Source organism: Drechmeria coniospora, chromosome 01, assembly GCF_001625195.1.
Source record: "Drechmeria coniospora strain ARSEF 6962 chromosome 01, whole genome shotgun sequence".
Lineage (NCBI taxonomy): Eukaryota > Fungi > Ascomycota > Sordariomycetes > Hypocreales > Ophiocordycipitaceae > Drechmeria > Drechmeria coniospora.
This window is the reverse complement of record NC_054389.1, coordinates 8,487,443-8,510,252: the sequence shown is the minus strand read 5'-3', so window position 1 is coordinate 8,510,252 and position 22,810 is coordinate 8,487,443. Positions and strand designations below refer to the sequence as shown.

General features: G+C 56.4%; 4 protein-coding genes and 1 non-coding gene across 5 annotated transcripts; 3 read left to right on the top strand and 2 right to left on the bottom strand.

Moving 5' to 3' along the window:
- Positions 1–707: 707 nt before the first annotated feature.
- DCS_02244 (uncharacterized protein) lies at positions 708–5,379 on the top strand (the record flags this gene model as incomplete). The annotated part of the gene is made up of 4 exons (XM_040799572.1): positions 708–856; positions 1,184–1,315; positions 1,640–4,690; positions 4,758–5,379. The coding sequence occupies 4 exons, from the start codon at positions 708–710 to the stop codon at positions 5,377–5,379; spliced, it is 3,954 nt and encodes a 1,317-aa protein (XP_040660455.1).
- Positions 5,380–6,091: 712 nt separating this feature from the next.
- Positions 6,092–11,629, top strand: DCS_02243 (polyketide synthase; the record flags this gene model as incomplete). Its single annotated transcript, XM_040799571.1, has 5 exons — positions 6,092–6,393; positions 6,454–6,739; positions 6,818–8,455; positions 8,523–8,732; positions 8,822–11,629. The coding sequence occupies 5 exons, from the start codon at positions 6,092–6,094 to the stop codon at positions 11,627–11,629; spliced, it is 5,244 nt and encodes a 1,747-aa protein (XP_040660454.1).
- A 1,182-nt stretch (positions 11,630–12,811) lies between these two features.
- On the top strand, positions 12,812–13,516 carry DCS_02242 (Orotate phosphoribosyltransferase; the record flags this gene model as incomplete). The annotated part of the gene is made up of 1 exon (XM_040799570.1): positions 12,812–13,516. The coding sequence occupies one exon, from the start codon at positions 12,812–12,814 to the stop codon at positions 13,514–13,516; it is 705 nt and encodes a 234-aa protein (XP_040660453.1).
- Positions 13,517–14,115: 599 nt separating this feature from the next.
- DCS_t15 lies at positions 14,116–14,197 on the bottom strand. The gene has a single exon. It is a non-coding gene; the product is annotated as a tRNA-Trp (tRNA).
- Positions 14,198–14,763: 566 nt separating this feature from the next.
- Positions 14,764–22,382, bottom strand: DCS_02241 (polyketide synthase; the record flags this gene model as incomplete). Its single annotated transcript, XM_040799569.1, has 5 exons — positions 14,764–16,792; positions 16,863–17,717; positions 17,785–18,209; positions 18,256–22,202; positions 22,268–22,382. 5 exons carry the CDS (start codon positions 22,380–22,382, stop codon positions 14,764–14,766), a joined length of 7,371 nt encoding a protein of 2,456 aa, XP_040660452.1.
- Between the last annotated feature and the right edge of the window lie 428 nt (positions 22,383–22,810).

Here is a 22,810-nt window from a genome sequence, read left to right as displayed (position 1 = left end):
AAAGATGAATGATTCTTGACGCCATATGTGAATCATTGATTAGCTTCTCGTCAAATCTTGGCCTAGGATTGGGATTAACGCTGTTCCCTGCCGAATCACAATGACTCAACCGATGGAGTCGTCATCATATCACGCAGCCTACCGCACCTGATACCCAGTTCGTGGGTGTCTACTCCGTAGACAAACACGCATCGCGCCCCCACCCCATGCCCCCTTGTGGCCGGTGTCGAGCAGTCCTTCCTTACAGGTGCCATAGCGCTGCCCAAGTACCTACCTACCTACAAGTACGGCGCAGACCTGAACCCATTGTCGAGGCCCGAGCTCGAGGTGCCCCTCGTCGTCGTCAACTCCAACAACCTGCGGCTCGCATACTTGCTGCTCCTGCACGGCAGCGGCGCGAACAAGTCGACGGCGGAGGGCAACACACGCTGCTCGTCGGCTGCATCCATACGAAACCCCCCAGGAAGCTCGTGGACCCGACGCTCGACGGCAGCGCCGATGCGAACGAAAAGTACCGCAAGGGCAGGACGGCAATTTTCGAGGCATGCACAGCAGCCCGCCTCGAGATGATCAACAGTCTCCTCTACGACGACGCAAACCCAAGCAGGCCGGGTCCCAAGCTCACGCTCCCGCTGTCGACGTACTCGCCAGCCATGCCCTAGTCGCTGCTCGATCACGGCACCCACTTCAAGAAGGCGACAGGCGTCATGGATCTTGCGAGGAGTGTCGAAACTATTGAGTCGATCTGCATCCTCTTCAAGGCCGGCGTCGACCCAAACGCAAACAAGGATAGCGTCTCTGCGCCGCCCTGCTTGTCGATCCGCGACAATGGCAGCGACATCGTCCAGCAGCTACGGTGCTGAGCAACGACGCTGACCCCAAGTGCCTGACGCATTATGGATACTACTTATTATTGCCAGGTTCCCTTCCTGCTGCGGAGTACTTATTAAGTACATGCAAGTACAGTACGTGTACCTGTGCAGTACCGCTGGTACGGCGTACGGAAACTTGGTACGAGTGGTTGCAAGTACTGTAAGCAAGCAAGTACTTGCAAGTACTCGGGCAGGCGGGCGCCAAGCTTACGATGTTACCTAAGGGCATCCACGAGACGGCTGCAACGTCCAATGACGCTGAGCCGCTGCGCTGGCTGATCGACCGCTGCCTCCTCGACCCGGACGACCAGCACGGCACAGGCTGCACCCTCCCTGCTGACGGCCGCTATCCGCAATAACCGGGTCGAGTTCGTCGAGCTGCTGCTCACGGCCGCGGGGGCGAACCCTAACGTCGGCGGCCAGCACTGGCCTGTTGCGTGGCGGTGCGCAATCCCGACGGCGCCAGACCCCCCCTTCGCGTCCAAGCTTCCAAGCTTGCAGCCGCTGCACAGCAGGTGACGCTCACGATTTGGCCGTCCTCGAGATCTACAGTACCTCTGTTCCTCGTGCCGTACGCTACTGGGCCCTTTGCCTATTTTTCGACTACGAAGATGTTGAATCGACCTTGGAACCACTCCCATTCCCCGTCTTGGAGTGAGCAACCCGCGCCTCTCCCTTGCCGCTGCTCCTCCAGCTGCTCCTCCTCCAGCTGCTGCTCCTCTTGCTGCTGCTCCGCTCTCACGGCGACGGCCTTCATCGAGACGCAGGGAATCGACAGCCGGACCCTCGCTCACTGTCAGCATCGCCATCGCAGATGAGCAACCGGCGTCCGAGTCGTCCATCATCATGACCGTCTCCCTCTCCGAGACTGCTCGCGAACGGGAGACTTTCCGCTACGGCTCTTGCCTCATTCAGGACACCATTCCCAACCCGACCGATGGTCCTCTACCGGCCTCGGCCCTGCGCTCGTCGTCCGATTCCGCTCTCACCGCCTTCGCCCAGCTCGCTGTCCTTCGACTGCGTGCATCGCGCGCCCTCGTCTCTCTTTTCGACAGCAATCTCCAGTATGTCGTCGCCGAAGCGACGCCCGGCCTGTCCCTCGAACCCGCCGTCTGTGCCGGGCAGTGCCCTCTTTGGCTGTCGGGCACCGCCATCCCGAGGACGTTTGGAACGTGCGAGCATGTCCTGACGGCGACGCCGCAACGCGGACAGGACGGCCGCGACGGCCTATTGCCGCTGTCGGTCGTTTGCGACCTCGCTGCCGACCGACGCTTTGCCGACCGCCCCTTCATCAAGCACGACTGGCCTCGCTGTCGCTTTTACGCCGGCGTGCCCATTCGAACCCGCCACGGCGTCAACATTGGCGTGCTCTCCGTCTTTGACCAGGAGCCACGCGCCGCTTTCTCTCCCGACGACGGCCGCTTCATGCGCGAGCTCTCCAGCACCATCATGCAACATCTCGAAGGCAGGCGGGTTGGGAAGTCGCACAGCCGCACGGAGCGCATGGTTCGCGGCATCGGCGACTTCGTCGACGGGTCCACGACCCTGACAAGGAACAGGCTCGACCACGCCCATGCGAGGGAGAATGCGCAGCCGGCCGCGCCTTCGCCGCCCGAGTCCGTGAACGCGCCAGCCTCGCGAGCGACCAAGCCATCCGTTCGACCGCCAACCCCTGATTCCTCGGATGACTCTTCCGACGCGCGCCCGGACGACCACGTGGCGACGGAAATGAGAGGCATCTTCACCAAGGCAGCAAACGCCATGCGCGACTCCGTCCAGGTCGATGGCGTCATCTTCCTCGACGCAACCATCACCACTTTTGGTGGCAAGACGACCGACGCGAGCAACGCGAGCAGCTCGTCCTCCGCCAGCAGCGACGACACCGCCGCGCAAATCCCTTCTGCCGGCAACCATGACGGAACCCCCGAGCCCTACGCCCCCGTCCTCGGCTTCTCCGGCCCATCCCTTCCCACCGTTCAAGGCGATCCGGCGTCCAACGCGCCGCCGAAGCTGCCGGAAAGCTTCCTACGGAAGCTGCTCCGCCGCTATCCCAAGGGCAACATCTTCAACTTCAACGACAGTGGCGCCGTCCAGTCCAGCGACTTGTCGAGCGAAGAAGCTTCGGCCGATCATGCCGCCTCGGCACACCACCGCACCGATCCCCTTCGCGCAAAGCTCGTCGGGAGACAGACGCGCATGAAGCAGGGCGAGCAGGCCATGCTCATGCAGCTGCTGCCGGAAGCTCGCTGCATCGCCTTTGCGCCCGTCTGGGACCCCCAGGCGATGCGCTGGTCCGCCGCTGCCTTTGCGTACACGAAAGCCAACACGCGCGTCTTCAGCAGCAAGGGCGAGCTGAGCTACCTCGTCGCCTTCGGTGCCGTCGTCATGTCCGAGGTCTCCCGGCTCAAGTCCATGCTTGCCGACAAGTCCAAGATGGATATGCTCAGCTCTCTCTCGCACGAGTTGCGCTCACCCCTGCACGGCGTCGTCCTCGGCGTCGAGATGCTGCACGACTCGGCCCTCGACGGCTTCCAACGAGACGTCCTGAACACGGTCGAGACGTGTGGCCGCACCCTGCTGGACACGGTCGACCATCTCCTTCACTGGACCAAGATCAACAACTTCATGGTCAAACCCGAGCCGAGACATGGCCGCAGCCCCCTCCACGACGGCGAGCGCGGCCTTCGAGCGGAACGGATGGCCTCCAAGACGATCGAGGCAGGCATGATGAGCATCGCCTCCGTCGTCGCCGTCGACGCCCTGGCCGAGGAGGTCGTCGAGAGCGTCTTCGCCGGACACACCTATCAGAGGCTCATCGTCGCCCACGTCGCCAATGCGCTGCCCGGCCAGGGCGACCGAGCTTCCCTGCGCCGCCTCGACCGCATACACGTGGCCATGGATAGCCCCGAGGCGGACCTGCAACCGTTGCGAAGTGCATCTGCATCCGGCGATGTTGTCGTTAGCCTAGACGTCGAACCCGACTCGGACTGGCGATTCTACACCCAGGCGGGCGCCTTGCGTCGCATCATCATGAATCTCCTGGGAAATTCGCTCAAATATACGACCAAAGGCTTCATCGGCGTGAGCCTTCGCCAGCGCCCGAGTCCATCGAATTCTGGCCGCACGCGGGCCCGTCGCGACCGCAAGGTCATCGTCATCACCGTTTCCGACTCGGGCATCGGCATCGGCGAGGACTACCTCAGGAACCATCTCTTCGCCCCTTTTTCGCAGGAGAACAGGCTTAGCCCCGGTGTCGGCCTTGGCTTGAGCCTCGTCAAAAAGATCGTCTCGACACTGGGTGGACGAATCAAGGTGCAGAGCAGCGTGAATGTCGGCACCACCATCACCGTCGACCTACCCCTGGAAGTGCCATCTGCAAGCCCGCGAGCCGCTTCGCTCCCAGTGGACCGAGGCGAAGCGTTCCCAGACAGTTTTGAGAAGCATGTCAGGCTCCTCCGGGGCCTTCGCATCCGCCTCGTCGGCTTCTCCCAGGACAGGCCGGTGGTGAGACAGGGAGCCGGAACCGCTAGCTTCGGCAACCACATCAGCAGCGAAAAGGCGGCATTGTCGGCCATCTGTCAAGGCTGGCTCCACATGAAGGTATTGGACGACGTCGAGGACGCAGCGGTGACACCGGATCTGGTGATTTGCAGCGATACCCATCTACAACTCGTCTCGCGGAAGGGGACGGATACGCCGGCGCCAGGGCCCATTGTCGTCATATGTCACAACGTAGCCGTTGCGCGGGGCATGGAATCGAAACACAGGGATTCGAACGGACTGCATCCCTCGACTTCTGTCGAGTTCAGCGCCCAGCCGTATGACAGACCTCCTCCTAACACTTGCTCTCGAAGAAAGCTCGAAGAAAACTAACGCCGTTCGCAGAATTGGCCCCCGAAAGCTCGCCAGGGTGTTGACATTCAGCCTCGAGAGACGGAGAGGAATGGCCAACCCGAGCGTACCTGCGGACCTCACACCGCCGGAGGGGTTGAACGTTGACTTGCTGTCGTCCACGCAACTGCAGAGTAGCGACGACGGTCCGGGGGCCGCCCAACGACCAGCAGGCTTGACATCCGCCAACAGCATAGCCTATCCTATCAATCGCGGCGCCCTTGATGGTTCTCTGCCGGATTGGTTCCTTCTCGTTGACGACAATCCGATCAACCTCCGGATCTTGTCATCGTGCATGAAGAAGTTGGGGCAATCGCACGACGTGGCCAGCGATGGCAAGGAAGCAGTCGACGCCTTTCGAAAGAAAACTGGTGCTTATAAGTGCATCTTCATGGACATTTCGATGCCCGTCATGAACGGCTTCGAGGCGACTTGCCTCATTCGACAGCACGAGAAGGAGACGCAGCTCCCGGCGTGCGCCATCTTTGCCCTTACAGGATTGGCTTCGGCAAGCGCGCAGAAGGAAGCATTCGCTTGCGGCATAGACTTATTCCTGACCAAGCCAGTGAAGCTCAAGGAGCTGAGTCAGATTTTGAGCAGCAAAGGCTTGATCTAGATGAAGCATGACATCAAATCCTTTCGGCGTATGCATGCATGATGATAGGTGGTGGGTCATGAACCGTGGATGAGAACGGTACACGATGAGGCCTGCAGTTCGAGGTACAGTCCATGCAGCGTCGGGTTCCTCGGCAGAACGGACAGCTTTGACTCAGTTGACTCGTATCCGGGGACAAGGTCTATTTAGAGTTTTCACAGCTACAGTAGATTTTGCCGTCCGTGTTGTTGGCCCTCTTGAATGCAAGCCAGCTAGCAATTTACATACCTGCTATTGGCAAACCTAGCTAGAAACTCGCCGAGCTCACCACGCAAGCGGCCCCGGTGAGGCTTCGCGGCCTGAAACGGCACGCACCCCGTCACGGGCGAGAAAACCCGCCGAGCCAAACACTGCGAAACTGGTCATCTCATCGAAAAAGATGATATGATCCCTCCATCTTGTGCAGAACTTGGTCTTGGTTTGTGTGGATACTTATCAGTGCACCCGAGGATACAATTCATATCACTATCCCATTCCAAGATTTAGGTTCTTGACATGTAGATGATATCCTGAATACCAGACTTCTCATTGCCACCCCTTTTGTATCATTCCTATTTCTTGTCCTCCTCATCATACTTTTCCGTAGCTTTCCTCTCCTCTTGCCAACACATTTACAACTCTACAAGTTCGTACGTCTTCGACATTTTGGCCGCCTATGCCAGATGCACCAGCCATGAAGTCTCACGTCACCAACTTCCTCTTCTTCGGAGATCAAACCGTTGAAAAGCTACCAGCGATTAGGCAGCTGGTGAGGCTCGCACCGTCCTCGCGTTTGGTTCAAAGGTTTCTCCGGCAGGCGTGTGATGCAGTCCAGGTCGAGGTCGGCCAATTACCTACACACGCAGACCAACGGAGCAACATTGGCAACTTTGATAGCATCCTTCGACTTGCCGAGGACAATGACCAGCGTGGGGCGCCCAGCGAGATTGTTGCCACCGTATTGATGAATATTGCGCGGATAGGAGAACTCATCTTGTAACATGATCCCATCAAGCCCATCACGACCCCGAGACGACTAACTGGAAACTCAACTAGATATGCAGAAGATGATCCCAGCATTCTCTCCCGCAAAGGCAACCGCAGCTGCATTCTCGGCTTCTGCACGGGAGAGCTGCCCGCTGCCATCGCCGCCGTCGCACAGGATACCACAGAGCTCGTCGATTTGGGAGTTGAGGCAACACGCATCATCTTCCGCATGGCGAGGGAACTCAACCACCGATCCTTGATGGTTGACCGAACGAACGGCCCCTGGGCAAGAACATTGCTCAACATTTCGGCCGACCGTGTCGGAGCCATCCTAAAAGAGTTTCACGAGAGTCAGGTCAGTCGATGATTGAGGAGGGCACGGCGATGCATCAATATGTCAAAAGTTGTTTACTAACCTTGATTCTTCTCACAGGCCATTCCTAGAGCACGCCAAGTTTGCATCGGCTTCGTCTCAGAAGGCTGGTTGACGCTCTTCGGCCCTCCAACAACTCTTGAACGACTTTTTGACTGGTCCGTTGAGTTGGAGGACGCCCCTCACATCGATACTGACGCTCGTGGAGGCGTGCACATGGAGACGCTGCCCGAGGTTGACGTTGGTCGCATCCTTGGTTCGTCGTCATGGCTGGAGCGCTCTCTTGATCCTGCCACGACTATTATATCCCCCTATACGTGCCAACCGCGGCAGCATCGAAAGTTGCGCGCTCTTCTCGAGGAGATCATTCTCGATGTTGGACAGCGAACGTTATACCTTGCGGCTGCAATGAACGCAGCTTTGGAATTGACGAAAACCGAAAAATTGCGCGTCGTGATGCCCGGGTACACAAGTCACGACGTCTACTTGAAGAAGCTGCTTCAGAAACGGGGCGTTGAGTACACTGTTGCGTCACACAGCGACCGGCCAGCCTTGACTACTGGACGAGAAGGATCAGGTCTTGTCGCTGTCGTCGGTATGTCTGGTCGCTTCCCCGGTAGTGGGAACATCAATGAATTCTGGGAGGGTCTTTTGCAGGGCAAGAGATATGTTCAAGAGGTCAGACGGTGCTCGCGCCATATCGCTACCATTCATCTCTGCGGAGACCCAAGGCTGACTCGTCACTGGCAGATCCCTCCATCTCGGTTCAACCTCGATGAATGGTATGACACGACGGGAAAGGAAAAGAATTCCACCATGGCACGTACAGGTGCCTTCCTCGATCAACCTGGCCTCTTCGACAACCGGCTCTTCAACATGTCGCCTCGGGAAGCGATGCAGACAGACGTCCAACATCGGCTGCTCCTAACGACGAGCTACGAAGCCCTCGAAATGGCGGGCTACTATCCTGACGGCACGCCTTCGACCAACAGAGAGCGGATAGCCTCTTTCTTTGGCCAGACGTCGGATGACTGGAGAGAAGTGGTGGTGCACCAAGGGGTGGACATCTACTTCGCCACCGGGAGCTGCCGCGCCTTTGGACCAGGTCGGCTGCACCATCACTTTAAATGGGGAGGGCCATCGTACAGCGTCGACTCGGCCTGTGCGTCGAGTGTCGCGGCCGTCGGTCTGGCGTGCTCTGCACTCCTCGGTCGGGAATGCGACATGGCTCTCGCGGGCGGAGGATCGCTATTGCTTTCACCATCGCCCTTCTCTGGTCTCAGTCGCGGTGGCTTTCTGTCCACGCACGGGGGTTGCCAAACGTTCCAGGACGATGCTGATGGATACGTCCGTGGCGAAGGCATTGGCGTCGTCGTACTCAAGAGACTGGAAGATGCTCTCGAGGATCAGGACAACATCCTCGGCATTGTCCGCGGCTCGGGACGAAATTACAGCAGCGATGCGTCCTCCATGATGCATCCGTCAGCAGCTTCTCAGCAGAAATTGTATCGCAGCGTTTTGGAGCAGAGCGGCGTCGAGGCCAACAGCATCTCGTACGTGGAGATGCATGGCACGGGCACGCAGGCTGGAGACTTTATGGAGATGTCATCTGTTCTTTCCATCTTTGCCGAGAAGCGAGCTTCGGATAACCCGCTGATTGTTGGAGCTCTCAAAGCGAGCATTGGCCACGGAGAAGCTGTAAGTATGACTGGCACGTCATCAGTTGTATCCGTGATCTGTCCGTGCTGACACTGGATCTATTCAGGCGGCTGGTGTTTGCGGTCTCATCAAAACCCTAATGATGCTTCAGTCTCGACAGGTTCCTCCCCAGCCCTCCCTTCCTGGGCCCATCAACCATCGATTTCCAGATTTGGCAAGCAAAAATGTATATATTGCCAGCCGAGATATGTCCCTGAAGGCTAGCCCGTCAGCGAAGGGAACTATTCGCGTGTTTCTCAACAGCTTTGATGCTTCGGTACGCTTCCACCCTCGTCCGAGTAGCACCGTGAAATACTTCCGAATGATCATGTACGATGCTTACCCGAGGTTTTTAAACGATAACAGGGTGGAAATTCGTGCTTGCTATTGGAAGAAGCACCTCCACGAGTGGAAAAGCCGGCAGATCCCAGGAGTCATCATGTCGTCACCCTCTCGGGCCGGTCCCAGAAGTCTCTCCTCGGTGCCATGGAGAGATATTTGGCCCATCTGCGCGAGAACCCGGGGATTCAGCTTGCCGATCTGGCCTTTTCCACGAGCGCTCGACGGATACACGGACTGCTTCGATATGCCATCACCGCATCGTCGGTTGAGCAGGTCATACATTGTCTCGAGGCCGATCTTGCTGAAAAAAAGACACCACGCCAGCCGCCGGTGACATCAACAGTTATCTTTGTATTCACGGGACAAGGGTCGCATTATCCAAGTATGGGCTCGCACTTGTGGGAGACGTCTGCCACCTTTCGCGCCAAGCTGCATGACTTCCAGGCGGTGGCTACTGCGCAAGGCCTCCCTTATTTCCTGGATCTCATCTCACGCAGCACGACGGCGGAACCGCGATCAGATCCCGATACGGTGCAGATCCAGTTGGCGATTTTGAGCCTAGAACTGGCATTGGCTGCGCTCTGGCGCTCATGGGGCATAGAACCCTCCCTCGTGCTTGGTCACAGCCTGGGCGAGTATGCCGCTTTGTGTGTAGCAGGAGTGCTCACCGTTGGCGATGCGCTATATCTGGTCGGCACAAGAGCGCGCATCATGGCCGGAACTCTGACGGTCGATGAATACGGCATGCTCGCGGTGAACATGGGTTGCGACGACGTAAGGAGCCTCCTCGCCACTGGTCAACACACCTCCTGCGCTGTGGCGTGCATCAATGCTTCCAAGATGACGGTGGTGAGTGGACCACAGTCGAAGCTGGAGAAGTTGCAAATGCAGCTCAAATCGGATGGCATTCGATGCACCCCTCTTTCGGTTCCCTACGGCTTTCACTCGCCACAGCTGGATCCCATTCTGGCCCAGTTTGAAGAGGCCTGCCATGGGGTCGTTTTTTCCACTCCTCAAGTGCCGATCGTTTCCACGCTTCTGGCAACAGTGATTCGCAAAGAAGGCACATTCTCGGCGGAATACCTGGCCCGACAAGCGCGCGAGCCCGTCGACTTCGTTGGCGCGCTCGCTGTTGTCGACGAGCAGAAATATGCGTTCAAGGTTTTTCTTGAGATTGGGCCTGATCCAATCTGTCTCGGACTCGTGAAGGCAACTCTGGGCATCAAAGAGGCGAAGCTGAGCCTCCTTGCCTCAATGCATCGTGATAAGGATAACTGGTCTTCGATATCCTGCTCCTTGAGAGACCTCTACATGGCGGGTGCTTCGGTGGATTGGCCGGCTTTCCATCGCGATTTCAAGTCATCCGTCTCGCTGATCGACCTCCCGACATACTCATTCGACGAGAAGGTATTTTGGTCATCTTTCCCAGGTCGTGAGCCGCAACCGGCCAAAGATTTAGAGGCCAGAAGAAGGTCGGATTCGGGCATCGCTCCCTCCGTGCAGGGGTTCGGCACAACAACTCTGCAGAGGGTCTTGAAGGAAACTGTCCTGGCCGACGGTTGCTCCGTGACCTTTGAATCGGATCTCGCAGACTCACACCTACGGGCGGCCGTTCAGGGCCATTCCGTCGCCGACGTACAGATATGCTCCAGCAGCCTGCTACTCGACATGGCACTTTCGGCGGCACAGTATGCCTATCGCAAGCACATGGCTGGCCGAGCAATGCCATCCGAGCTAGTCGTACGCAACTGCTATTTCCACCGGGCTCTCGTCCTCGGCGAGAAGGACCAAAGACTTCAAGTTACGGCAACTCTCTCGTCCTCGGAAACTCTGGTTGAGATCGAATACCACTGCCTCACTGCCGACGAGAATTTCGAACTCGGGGCCTGCCAGGTGATTTTGGAGCCGGCCGCCAGACCACCTCAGGCTGCATTCCTCGTCCGCTCCCGCATCGCGGCCCTAAAGGCGTCAGCGGGCCACCAGCTCGGTCGTCTGGCAGTCTATCGCCTGTTCGACAGTGTCGTGCGCTACTCGGAAGAGTACAAGGGGCTCGAGAAGGTCTACCTAGCAGAGGAAATGCAAGACGCCGTCGGGCAGATCAGCATGGCCGACGTACCGGCGGCGGGTGGTCACTACCTCCATCACCCGTTCCTGCTAGATTCGGTCGTCCACCTTGCGGGGTTCCTGGTGAACAACGGGATGCGGTATTCCAGCGATTGGGCGTGCTTGTCGACGGGCTTCGACGAATGGCACCAGTTCAAGGCGCTGGATCCCAGCGTCGTGTATACCAGCTACACGTTCATGGAGGACTCGGCATCGACGAATAACGTGGTGGCGGGCGATGTATACGTCTTCGATGGAGACGAGCTCGTCTCGGTCCTGACAGGGTTGCAGTTCCAGAAGATGAAGAGGACGGCTCTCCATCACCTCCTCTCTCCCTCCTCGGCACCCTCGACGGGTCGCAGCATCGCCAGCAGGGCAGCACCTGTTGCCTCGGGAGCGACTCCGGCTGCATCCAACTCTGCGCTCCCGACACGTACTGTGGCCGATTATGAGGCGCCCACTCCTCCAACGACGGTCGACGACAGCGAAGCTGAGGGTGCGAAGGTCGACCTCGTCAACGCCTTGTTTTCCATTGTTGCCCGCGAGGTCGGGGTTGAGATGAGCGATCTACATGGCGACGTCAACTTGGCTAATCTGGGCATCGACTCGTTGATGGCCATCACCATCATTTCCGTCATGCAGCAGGAAACGGGCGTCGAGTTGGCTGGCACCTTTTTCCTCGATAACTCCACCACGACTGAGGTGATTGCTGCCCTGCGAGGAGCGTGAGATTTGGAGGTATGATGCGAGCCAGCCCGAGAGACCGAGAATGTTTACCGTAGTGTGACACCACGGGCTGGCAGCGACGCATATAGTACAGTCGGATGCTCTCTCGTAACAGTGTACAAGTAGACTTGCGATAAACAAAGACTTTTGCCGTATGACCAAAGCCAACCAAAGCCCTGAAGGCATCCCTCCTGTCGCGGTACGACTTTTGGGGCAAGAGGAATTCCAGCATGTCTTCGGCCGTCAACGGAGGAGAGAGTAGTGATATGTCTCTGCAGAGAAGTGCACTGAATGTACGTGTATTTCCGTTTGCAAATTTGTATTGCAATGGAGGGACGAGCATCTGGCGAAACGGCCAACAGCACGATAGATGGCTCTAGGGTGGGCACCCAGCACTCCCTCGCTCCTTCATGGCCCTCTCCTTCTTCAATCGACCGACACCTGCCCTTTACGATTCTCTACACTTTACGAAGTACTTGTACTTTCAAACTCAAGACGAGATCCCTTGCCAATTCCCCTCAGTCATTCCACGGCAAAGCGGTGAGAAGGGTTCTGTGGCAACGTCAAGATGTTAAAGGGTGCAATAAAAAAGGTGCAACTAATATTGGAGGAAGTTCCTACAATTCTACGTTGTACTCGTACTCCAGAACAGCAACATCCGCGGATTGACTCTGCACAGAGTACTCCGTACATTAGAACATTAATACTTATTTGACGGATTCTTTTCCACCGATCTCATAGATGGTGCTGCAGCAAGTAAGTACGAGTAATTGCTTAATTATGTGCACTAACATATTCGTCAGGCCAGTCCAGGATGGCCGGGAGAGCGAGCGCGGTCACGTGAGATTGTTGCCTCATTGAAAATTTCGTTGCTACGTTGGAGCCGATACATTGCATACTAGTAATACTCCGAATACGGAGTACGAAATCCCATTCAACCGGTTTCTGGTCCTGCCAAGACTACGCCTACCCGTACAGGTCCTCATCCCTTTGGCTCAGTCTTTTCATCATCACCCTAAGCGATCGTCGGCTCGGTTTTGGAACCCCAGCTGTTACTCCTCGAACTCTTGGGGGCGTTCAATATCCTGTTTCGGCGTTGAACACTAGCAGCACATAATACTCCGCATACCCCGCTATTATATTTCCCCCTCGTATCGTACCGAGCAAACCCCTCCAAGGAGAAAAATGGCGGCGCAACTTCCAGCGTATAAGCAGAGCTTTCTCAAAGCTGCCATCGACGGAGGTGTCCTCAAGTTTGGAAGCTTTGAGCTCAAGTCGAAGAGGATATCGCCCTATTTCTTCAACGCCGGCGAGTTCCATTCCGCGCGTCTCGCCGGAGCCATCTCCTCCGCCTTTGCGCAGACCATCATCGACGCGCAGAGGAGCACAGGCTTGGACTTCGATGTCGTCTTCGGGCCCGCGTACAAGGGTATCCCCCTCTGCTCCGCAATCACCATTAAGCTCGGCGAACAGGCGCCAGAGTGCCTCGACAAAATCTCCTACTCCTTCGATCGCAAGGAGGCCAAGGACCATGGCGAGGGCGGCAACATTGTCGGCGCTTCGTTGAAGAACCAGAAGGTTCTCATCGTCGACGATGTCATCACCGCCGGTACGGCAAAGAGAGAAGCGATCGAAAAGATTCGAAAAGAGGGCGGCATCGTCGCAGGCATCGTCGTCGCCCTGGACCGGATGGAAAAGCTACCGGCAGCCGACGGGGACGACTCGAAGCCCGGCCCGAGTGCCATCGGCGAGCTGAGAAAGGAATATGGCATTCCCATTTTTGCCATCTTGACCTTGGACGACATTATCGCCGGAATGAAGGGCTTCGCTTCCGACGATGACGTTCAGCGCACCGAGGCGTACCGAAAGATGTACAAATCGACAGACTAAGAAGCCGACGCAAAATACTGAAATAGAATAGACGAAATCGTTCCATGATGTCAAATATCCGTTCCGCTCATATCATTTCTCGCCATCCTGTACGAGCATAGGCTCATGAAATGTGCGACGCGCACCCTCTTCGTGACCTTTTACAGAATGTTCACAAGTAGTGATTGAAGGCGAGATATGCGAGTATGCTGTTACCCATAAGCGAATGCTCCGTTCGGAGTACGGCGTGATTGAGCACTGAGTATTATATATATACTTACGCCTACTACTTAGGTGCACTCATCCGTGCGTACATACTTGCTGTCATCGCAACAATAAGCAAGCACGTACTCCGTAATTACATCATCAATCATCTGAAACATGCATGCAATACAATGCCCGGTGGGGCCCTACGGAGTACTACCTGCTTAATTACTAATACTGTATGTATAAGTATGTACGGAGTACTCCGTACGGAGTACGCAAATCCCATTTCGGCGTCTACAATTACAACGCTGAAGCTCCGTACCCATGTTACACCGAGAAAACATCATCGTTACGGACAGAGTAACTGTACCCGCAAAGTGGACCAAAACAATCATGCAAAGCGGCAAAAAAAGTGAGGGACGCAGGATTCGAACCTACAACCTTCAGAAGGTTCCATTTCTGGAAGCTGACGCGCTACCCTTGCGCCAGTCCCCCTAGGCGGGTTATGAAACTTATTTCACTAATGATGCTTATATAGTTTCCGTACGAACTGAGGTTCAAAAACCTCAATACGACTGCCAGGGCGAGCTTCTACAGAGTCAATTGTAAAATTCAAACCACTCTAGAATCTCGGTCTCGGTGAAGGCAGGTTTGAACATTTCCAAATGGATGGTGTTCGAGTGGCCAGAAAGCATGTTGAAATGGAACCAGATCGTTTTATACAAGCAAACATGGCACCAATGACTGTTCCATATCAAAACATGGAGATAACGAAAGATGGGGTGTAAACGGTACAAGCAAACGATTGAATGAATATTCCCTACCCCTGACAGCTTTTTGTTTCATCGACACCTTACGAACTGAGCGAAGGTTGGTAGTGATGTTAGACGAACAACAGGGTAGGCACGTGGTATTATGCACGTACTGTATGTACTACAGTAATTAAACCAATTCATGTCTAATTTCTACTCTGCACACAGTTGTCAGTCACCAGTACCGTGTTTGTTCACAATTCGGATTGCCTTGGGCGAGCGAATTCAGGGCCATTCTTTGGCCTTCCACTATCCCAGCTTGACCAAAGCTGATGCGGAGGCAATTTTCTCGCACAGGACCGAGATGGACACGTTGGACAAGATGTCAAACACCGTCATCTTCGCATCGAGCGTCTTGAACATCCACTTGACCGTTTCTACCGCAACCAAAGAATCAACACCATACGAGTGCAGTGGTCTGGACGCATCAATTTCCGATGCATTACTCTGCAACGTTCTCGCCACCCGCTCGACGAGCACAGCCTGAACTGCGGCGGCCGCTTCGGCGATCGTCTGAGCTTGAGCCAGCTGCACTCGAACCGAAAGCTTGGAGTCCGTGTCTCCAGCCGCAGAGGCACCGGCTGACGAAGCACGAGTCTGTGCAAGGATAGAGAAGCGGGAATCCTCGAAATAAAAGGGCATGGCGATACCCGCTGCCTGCGCAGATCGGGCCGTCGCGAGCCCTGTGGGGATCTGGGACGACGTGCCCTCCTTCAGGGGCTGCGTTGTTGCCAGGATCGCCGACTTGATGAGTGCGTGGAACTCGGGCTCACGGATGCCAAACGGAGCCTCCCACTCGCGCAGGTAGTCGGTGATGCCCGTCTCGGCCAGCACGCCGACGTCCCGCATGATGCCGAGATCGAGCGTGATGGCCCGCTGCCCTCCAGCATCGCGGTGGTGCGCCAGTGCATCCTCGTACGCTCCCGCCGCCGCGTAGTTGGCTTGTCCGCGACTCCCAAAAACGCCGGCAAAGGAGCTTAGAGTGATGAAGAAGTCGGCCTTGGGTATCTGCGCGTGCAAGTTCCACGTTCCTTGCACCTTTGGCCGTGTGCTCTCCGTCCACTGCGCGTGCGTCATGCTCGCGAAGAGGCCATCACGGAGGACCATGGCGCACTGGAATACGCCGCGAATGGGCCCCAGCTTCGTATTGCACTGTTCCACCGTGCGGGACACGACGGCAGCGTCGGACACGTCTCCCTCGCTGACGAGCACCTGGACTCGATGCTGCGATGCGAGCTCCTCGACGAGCGCCTGTGCTTCGCTGCTCTTTGCGCCAGATCGAGACAGGAAGCAAAGGCGACGGGCACCAAGCCGTACCAGGAGCCGGGCGAGACTGCGGCCCAAGCCACCGAGGCCTCCGACCAGGAGATATGTGCCCGAGTCGCTCAAGCTTAGGTCGGGTCGAACGACGGGCACGGTATCGCCAGCTTGGAACGTCAGCACGAGCTTCCCCAAGTGCTGCCCTGCTTGGATCTTGCGAAACGCCTTTTCAACATCGGAAGCCGGGTAGGCCGTCAGGGGCACTGCTGGCTTGAGCGCTCCGGACCGCACGAGGGCCATCGTCTCTGTGAGCGCTTCCTGCAAGAGCTCTGGCCGCTCCTTTTGGACACGATTTAGGTTGAAAAATACAAATGTCGCGTCCTGAAGAAACGGTCTCATGTCGAGGCGTGCATTGTCAAGGATATCCTTCATCCCGAGCTCGACAAACGTACCGAAAGGAGCCAGGCAATGCCATGTCTTTCGGAGGGCCTCGCCCGCCAGCGAATTGACGACAATGTCAACACCACGGTCTCGGGTCATCCGTTTCACGCCCAAGGCAAAGCTGACATCCCGCGAGTTGAAGATATGGTCGTGGGGAACCCCGTACGCTTCGTGCACGAGCTTCCTCTTCTCTTCGGAACTCACCGTTGCAAATACCTCGAGGCTTAGATGTCGGGCCAGCATGAGAACGGCCTGGCCAACGCCGCCGGCCGCCGCGTGAATGAGGACAGACTGTCCAGGTGTTGCGCGCGCCGTCTTTACCAGCGCGTACCAGGCCGTCGTGTGCACAAGAAGGATCGCGGCGCCTTCTTCATATGACATGGTGTCTGGAAGAGGCATGGCGAAGCCTGAGCGCACGCGGTGCACGGTACGGTGAGCGCCGTGGGCGAGAAACGCGACTCTGTCTCCTGGCCGGAGTCGTTTCTCCGATTCATGCACTCGACGGACGACGCCGGCCCCTTCGAACCCGAATGCACGATCTGGAATTTGTCCCAAAGCGACCATGACATCTCGGAAGCTGCAGCGTGTTAGTGGTGAAACTAATCCAACTTTGCTTGTTGAGTTTTCGGAACAAGCGGATGACTCACTTGATACCAGACGCCTTCACGTCAATCTCCACCTCCTCTGCCCCCAGAGGCTCCCGAGAGAGCGGATCTGGTTCAAAGCAGATCGAATCCAGCATACCGATCTGTCTTACGCACAACTTCAGTGCTTCCGGCTTCTCCTGCAGTGTAGTTGCAACAGCCGCCTTCTCGCCCTGGCCCAGCAGCTGCGCGAGCTCCATGTTTCTCTCCTCATCCTCGACGAGCCTGCTGATTTGCAATGTTCCCTGTCTTGCCTGGAACTCATCATCGGAACCACGATAGTGAAAGATGCGAGACACCGCATCGGCGTACTCCTCAGCTTCAGATAGGGGCACGTCGGTCATTTCGACGGTGCGCAGCTGGACGCCGACGGCCTCGTTGCGCACGCTACGAACCAATCCTGTTATGAGAGCAGCATCGGGACCCAGAGGACCGCTCACCCAGAGAGTACTCTCAGCGAGTGAGAGGAGTGTTTGTAGGTTGGTGAGATCCTCAGACGCGAGATCTTTGAGAAGTGCAGACTCCAAGTCGGTGAGTATTATGCAGGTCTGACCTTTAAGCTTCGAAGCGTCAGGTCCCCAGCGGACAATGTGTACGGTACATGATTCTTCGAGCCGCGTTGCGATGGCTGACGCAACCCTTTGGGCTCGGGAGGATGCCGCGGCAGACACGACAATAGAGACGTGTTCTAATTTAGCCTGACCGTCGGACGACAGACCCGATGGGCTGACATTTGCAGTGAGACGCAAAGTAGACCGTCCGTAGCCAGAAGCCGTGCTGTCGATGAGGTCAAGTGAAGGTGTAAGTCCCAAGCGTGAGAAGGACGACGCCCAAATGCTCTTTGTGGAATCGATGTTCCTAACGGAAGCTTTTAGAACCAGGCCACTATTACATGTGCAAGCGGATATAATAGAATGAGACTCACCTTGTCCATTGAAGCGCCCTTAATGCTGTGGTAAGGTTAGCCTCTGGCTTGTTGATTTCGGCAATAACCAGGGTTCCGCCCGGGTTTAGCAGCTTCCGCGCGTTGCGCAAAACAACATCTTGCTTTGCATAAACGAAACCGGGGTCGAATACGATGATGACATCGTGCATCTCTGAGCTCTTGTCGAGCTTAGTGGAATAATCTGCGACTACGACGTCGATTGCTGAAGCCTTGGACCCAAACCAGCCCTTGATCCGATCAACAGCACTTTCCTGGCATACTGAAATTGCGAATTGCGCTGTCTGGAGAATTCTGTCGCGGCTGGGGAGGTTTGCGAAAAGAGAGAATGGCACGGAGTCCAGGCTCAATTCAAGCACAGACAGATTCGGGTTCGTGTGATGCCGAAGTGCGAGGTACTTGGATTCCTGTTAGTTTTCGGAAGCCGTCTATTGACTGAAGTGATATACTCACAGTGTCGAGAGCCTGTGCGAGTTCGAATAGCACGCCGCAATCTTCCATCTCTTTCAACCATTGGTCCTGCTGGTCTGGAGTTGGGAGGTTCTCTGTCTGACCCAACTCCTCAGAAATGTGGCGAGCTTCATTCTTCAGCTCACCGGCGCGAGCGAGTTTCGAGTCCGTTCGCTTTTCGGCAACATCGCCGATGAATTGTTTCAGCTTTTCGTCAGGCAGCAATTCGACCGCAGGCTTCCACTCAAGACGAAATCCGATCGGTCGAGTCTCTACTGCCTCCAACGAGGTCATGTTCCCGCCCGAAACGTCAGCGCAGCGAAAACCTTTGATCCGAACGACCATTCTGCTCATTTCGTCATCCAACATGCTTATATCGGACACGAGCTCACGGAAGCCGTGAGGCGAGGATTGCGAGACTCCACGAAGCAATGTGCCGGGCCGGTTTGGCACGTTTGCTGCAACTACCACCTCGTCTATGTTGGTTGGAACCATGGGCCCTGGAAGCAGAGCGTCCTCAAGAGCGGCAAAAGCGAGATGAAAGACAGCATCCAGCGTTGTCGGATGAATGACATGAGGGTGACTGCTATATGCCGGAGGCACGGCGCTATCTACCTCGGGGACGCGCAATGAACCGACGCATTTTCCTTCACCAGATCTCCGAATCGCAGTGACATTGGCAAATGTTGGTCCATAAGAGAGACCCAGAGAATCGAGCCGAGAATAGAACTTGTCTACGTCGACTGTCTTTCGGCACGAGAGTTGCGTCTCCTTATAGAAATCCACGACTGCCGCCGATTCAAGGGCGGATTCGCGACCCATGTCCGAGTCAGCATCGACTTCATACTCGACCATGATGAGACCGGAGCAGTTTTGGCGTAGGGGACCCCTATCCGTGGACGAGTTCACAGTAAACTCCATCCAGGACGATTGGCTACTACCCGGTGCAAGCAGATGTGGCCGCAGTTGAAGGATCGCCTCCACAATACTGTCCTCGGTCACCACCAGCGCGGCGTCGAGATGGACATCTCGTAATGTAAACGAAGCGACCGTGCGCAAGTTGTCTGCCTGCTGCAATGCGGCTTCGATCGCCATGATGAGGAACCCTGCCCCAGGATACAGGATGGACCCTTGAATCTCGTGGTCCCTAATCCAAGGCTCCTCATCCAACCGCACCATGCCGCGCCAATATCGCTCGCGCGCACCCATGGTGGGACAAGGGCAACCAAGGAGTGGAAGACGGGCGTGCTTGCGCAATCGGTATTCTTCCGAAAGCCGCGACTCGGCCCAGAACCTGGTAGATCGATTCCAGGGGTATGGTGGCAGGTCGACGACAGGACGAGGATTTCCAATGCCACCGTTTACACGAGCCACGTCAACAGGGACGTTGGATAGAACGCACTCTCCCACACACGCGAGCGCAGTTTTCACCGCTCCATGCCCACGAGTCAGGACGCTCGCATACTTGACAGCCAGCGCCGATGGGCCATGGGGTTGCAGGATCTGTTGGACAGGCCCTTTGAGAGCAGGGTGCGGTCCAATCTCGACCAAGAAATCCAGGGCCAGATCCTCTCCATCGTAAAGCATGTCGGAGATGGCGTCAGAGAAGCGAACGGGAGAGACAAGATTGCTCACCCAGTTGGATGCTCCAAGACTCGTAGCATCGATCGCTCGGCCCAGGACGCTAGAGTGCATGGACCGACCCTCGCGCGCCGGCAGTGGCTTGACGTTCTTGAGCAAGTCGGCGTACGCTGATGCGACCGTTTGCATGTGGTGAGAATGGTAAGCTACATCAACCTGCAGCTTACGTCCGAATACGCCGGCACCCTCCACGATCGTGGTCAGTTCGTCGATGGCAGCTGCGTCACCCGATGCTGTGACACTTTTTGGAGAGTTGATGCAAGCGACAACGACGCGCCCCTTTGTGAGCTGCTTGAGCCACTCCTCGACCCTCTCGGGGCCAGAGCCGATGGCCATCATGGCCCCCTTTTGATCTTTATGCGTCTGTCGCATCTCGGAAGACAGGACACCTCGGTAGTAGGCTACTCGCAGGCTGTCGTGCTTGCTCAACGCACCGAGGCAGTACGCAGCCGCAATTTCGCCGCTCGAGTGTCCGGCAACACGCGTGGGTGCGACATTCCAATCCTCGAACAAATCTACAATGGCAATCTGAAGGACCGTACAGAGTGTTTGGCTGTAGGCTGCCTCGGACAACCGCGACGTGTCCTGCGACTTGGCTAGCTCTTCGGCAGCAGACCAAGGACAGTGGAGAGTCTGGCGCAGGAAGAGATCCGACTCTTCGACGCTCTTGCGAAAGATGGCATATTCCATGAGTTCAACGCCCATGCGCGCCCATTGCGCCCCCTGACCAGTGAATATGAAGCCAATTCGAGGAGGTTCTGTGGTGCATCTTGCAACGGGCGCCGTCCACGAGTTGTCGTCCTTCTTGAGAAGGTCCACCAATTCCTCTGCCGTACTCGCAGCAGCAAATGTTTGCCACTTCAGAAGAGATCGCCGGTTTGCAAGTGTGAATGCCAGATCTTGCAGATAATCGCCACCGTCTTGAGGGACTGACGCGAGACGATTGCGAAGATGTTGTTCCAGCGAGGAGCGGACTCGTCTGAGCCCTTCGCGGTCGTTTGACCGGAACAAGAATAACATCTGACGTTTTTTGTTTTGGGGACTATCATCCAGAAGTCGCTGCGCATGTGGAATCTCCGTGCTCGTGTAGTGATGACCCCTAAGGTTACGCTCCTCGAGGTAGTGGGCTGCGTCGTCAAGAATGAGATGCGCGTTTGTGCCCCCGTACCCGAAACCCTGGGTGCTGAGCCGTCTTAAGCCAGTCTTCGGCCAAGGGGTTCTTGTTGACGGAACCTTGAGATGCCATTCTGCCCATGGGATCTTGGTGTTGAGGAGACGGACACTGGGCGTCGGTGGAATGACCCCTGTTTCGAGGATATAGACGCATTTTATGAGCGAGGCTAATCCCGCGCACGCCTCCAGATGTCCGATATTGGATTTGACAGATCCGACAACGAGTTCGTCGGATTCCGCCCGATGCTTGCTGAAGGTTTGCGCAATACCCTCCATCTCACGGGTGTCACCGGCCTGGGTGCCTGTGCCATGGGCTTCCACGTAGCGCGTCTCGGCCAACGAAAGACCGGCGTTACGGTAGGTTTCTGCTATGAGAGATGCTTGAGCCTCGACGCTGGGGATTGTGAAGCCCTTTGTATGTCCATCTTGGTTGCTGCCGCTGCCCCGGATAACTGCCCGAATTGGATCGCCGTCACGAATTGCGTCTGCGACACGCTTGAGAATTACAACGCCGATGCCGTCACCTCGGCCGTATCCATCGCCGGCGTTGTCGAAGCTCTTGCACTGGCCGTCAGGGGCGAGAAACTGCTGGTTGGAAAGGTAAAGGAACATGTCCGGATTCAGAAGCAGGCTGGTGCCGCCGACGATGGCCGTTTCCGTCTCGCCGCTCCAGAGGCTTTGGCAGGCCAGGTGACAGGCGACCAGGCTGGAGGAGCAGGCCGTGTTTACGGTGAAGCTGGGCCCACGGAGGTCGAAGAACCAGGATACACGGTTGGAAGTAGATGTGTTGCTGGTCCCAGTGGCCGTATACAGGGGTGCAGTCTCGGCGTCGCGGAACATCAACTCACGATAGTCGCTGGTGAAGCTGGCCATGAAGACGCCCGTGCGTGAACCCGCGAGGTTCTCGATACGCAGACCGGCACTCTCCATGGACTCGTATGTCACTTCCATGATCATCCGTTGCTGAGGGTCCATCGACTCTGCCTCCGTCTTGGAAAGGCTGAAGAAGTTGGCATCAAAAGCGGCGACATCTTGTTTAATGAAGTGGCCGCCGCGCGTCAGACTTGTGTTGATCTTCTTCTCGCCGTGATGGAAAGCATTAGCCGCCCAGCGACTGGGATTCTCGGCATAGGCATCTGCGGTGAGTTAGAGATTACCCAATTTCGGGGTCAGAGTAACGAGGCAGCCGTGAAGGACGTACTGCGGCCCTGGCAAATGAAATCCCAGAATCGATCCGCCGTGTCTGCATCACTGGGAAAGCGGCAGGACATGCCAATGATGGCAACGTCATCTCGTGTCGGTACCAGGGACCCCATTGCTAACCCTGACTAGGAGAATATGCAGTATTCCAGAAACTAATGCAACATAAAGCAGAGCCGAGTCATGAGCTCAATGAGGAATTGGGATGCAGGACGAGGCTTAGCAGGCAGAGAGGCTGAAGCTGAAATTTGTACGTCACAAGAATTCGAAGGTCCATTTACTTCAACGCGGAGAGGGGTGCGGCGTGATAAATATGAATATTAACTATTCTCGACCAATGCAATGTACGTTTTCTAAACCGGCGGTACCGTTAAAAGGTGGCGTTGTCGAGGATGAGAAATACTGAATCATCCATACCTAGCGTACGAATCAGAGTAAGAGATGCTGTCACCCACGAGCACGGCCGCTGCAGGCGAGGCGGGATCATTGAGCAGCGTCCGAGTTACTAAACCTTGAACTTATTACTGCCGAGGTTAGCTATGGC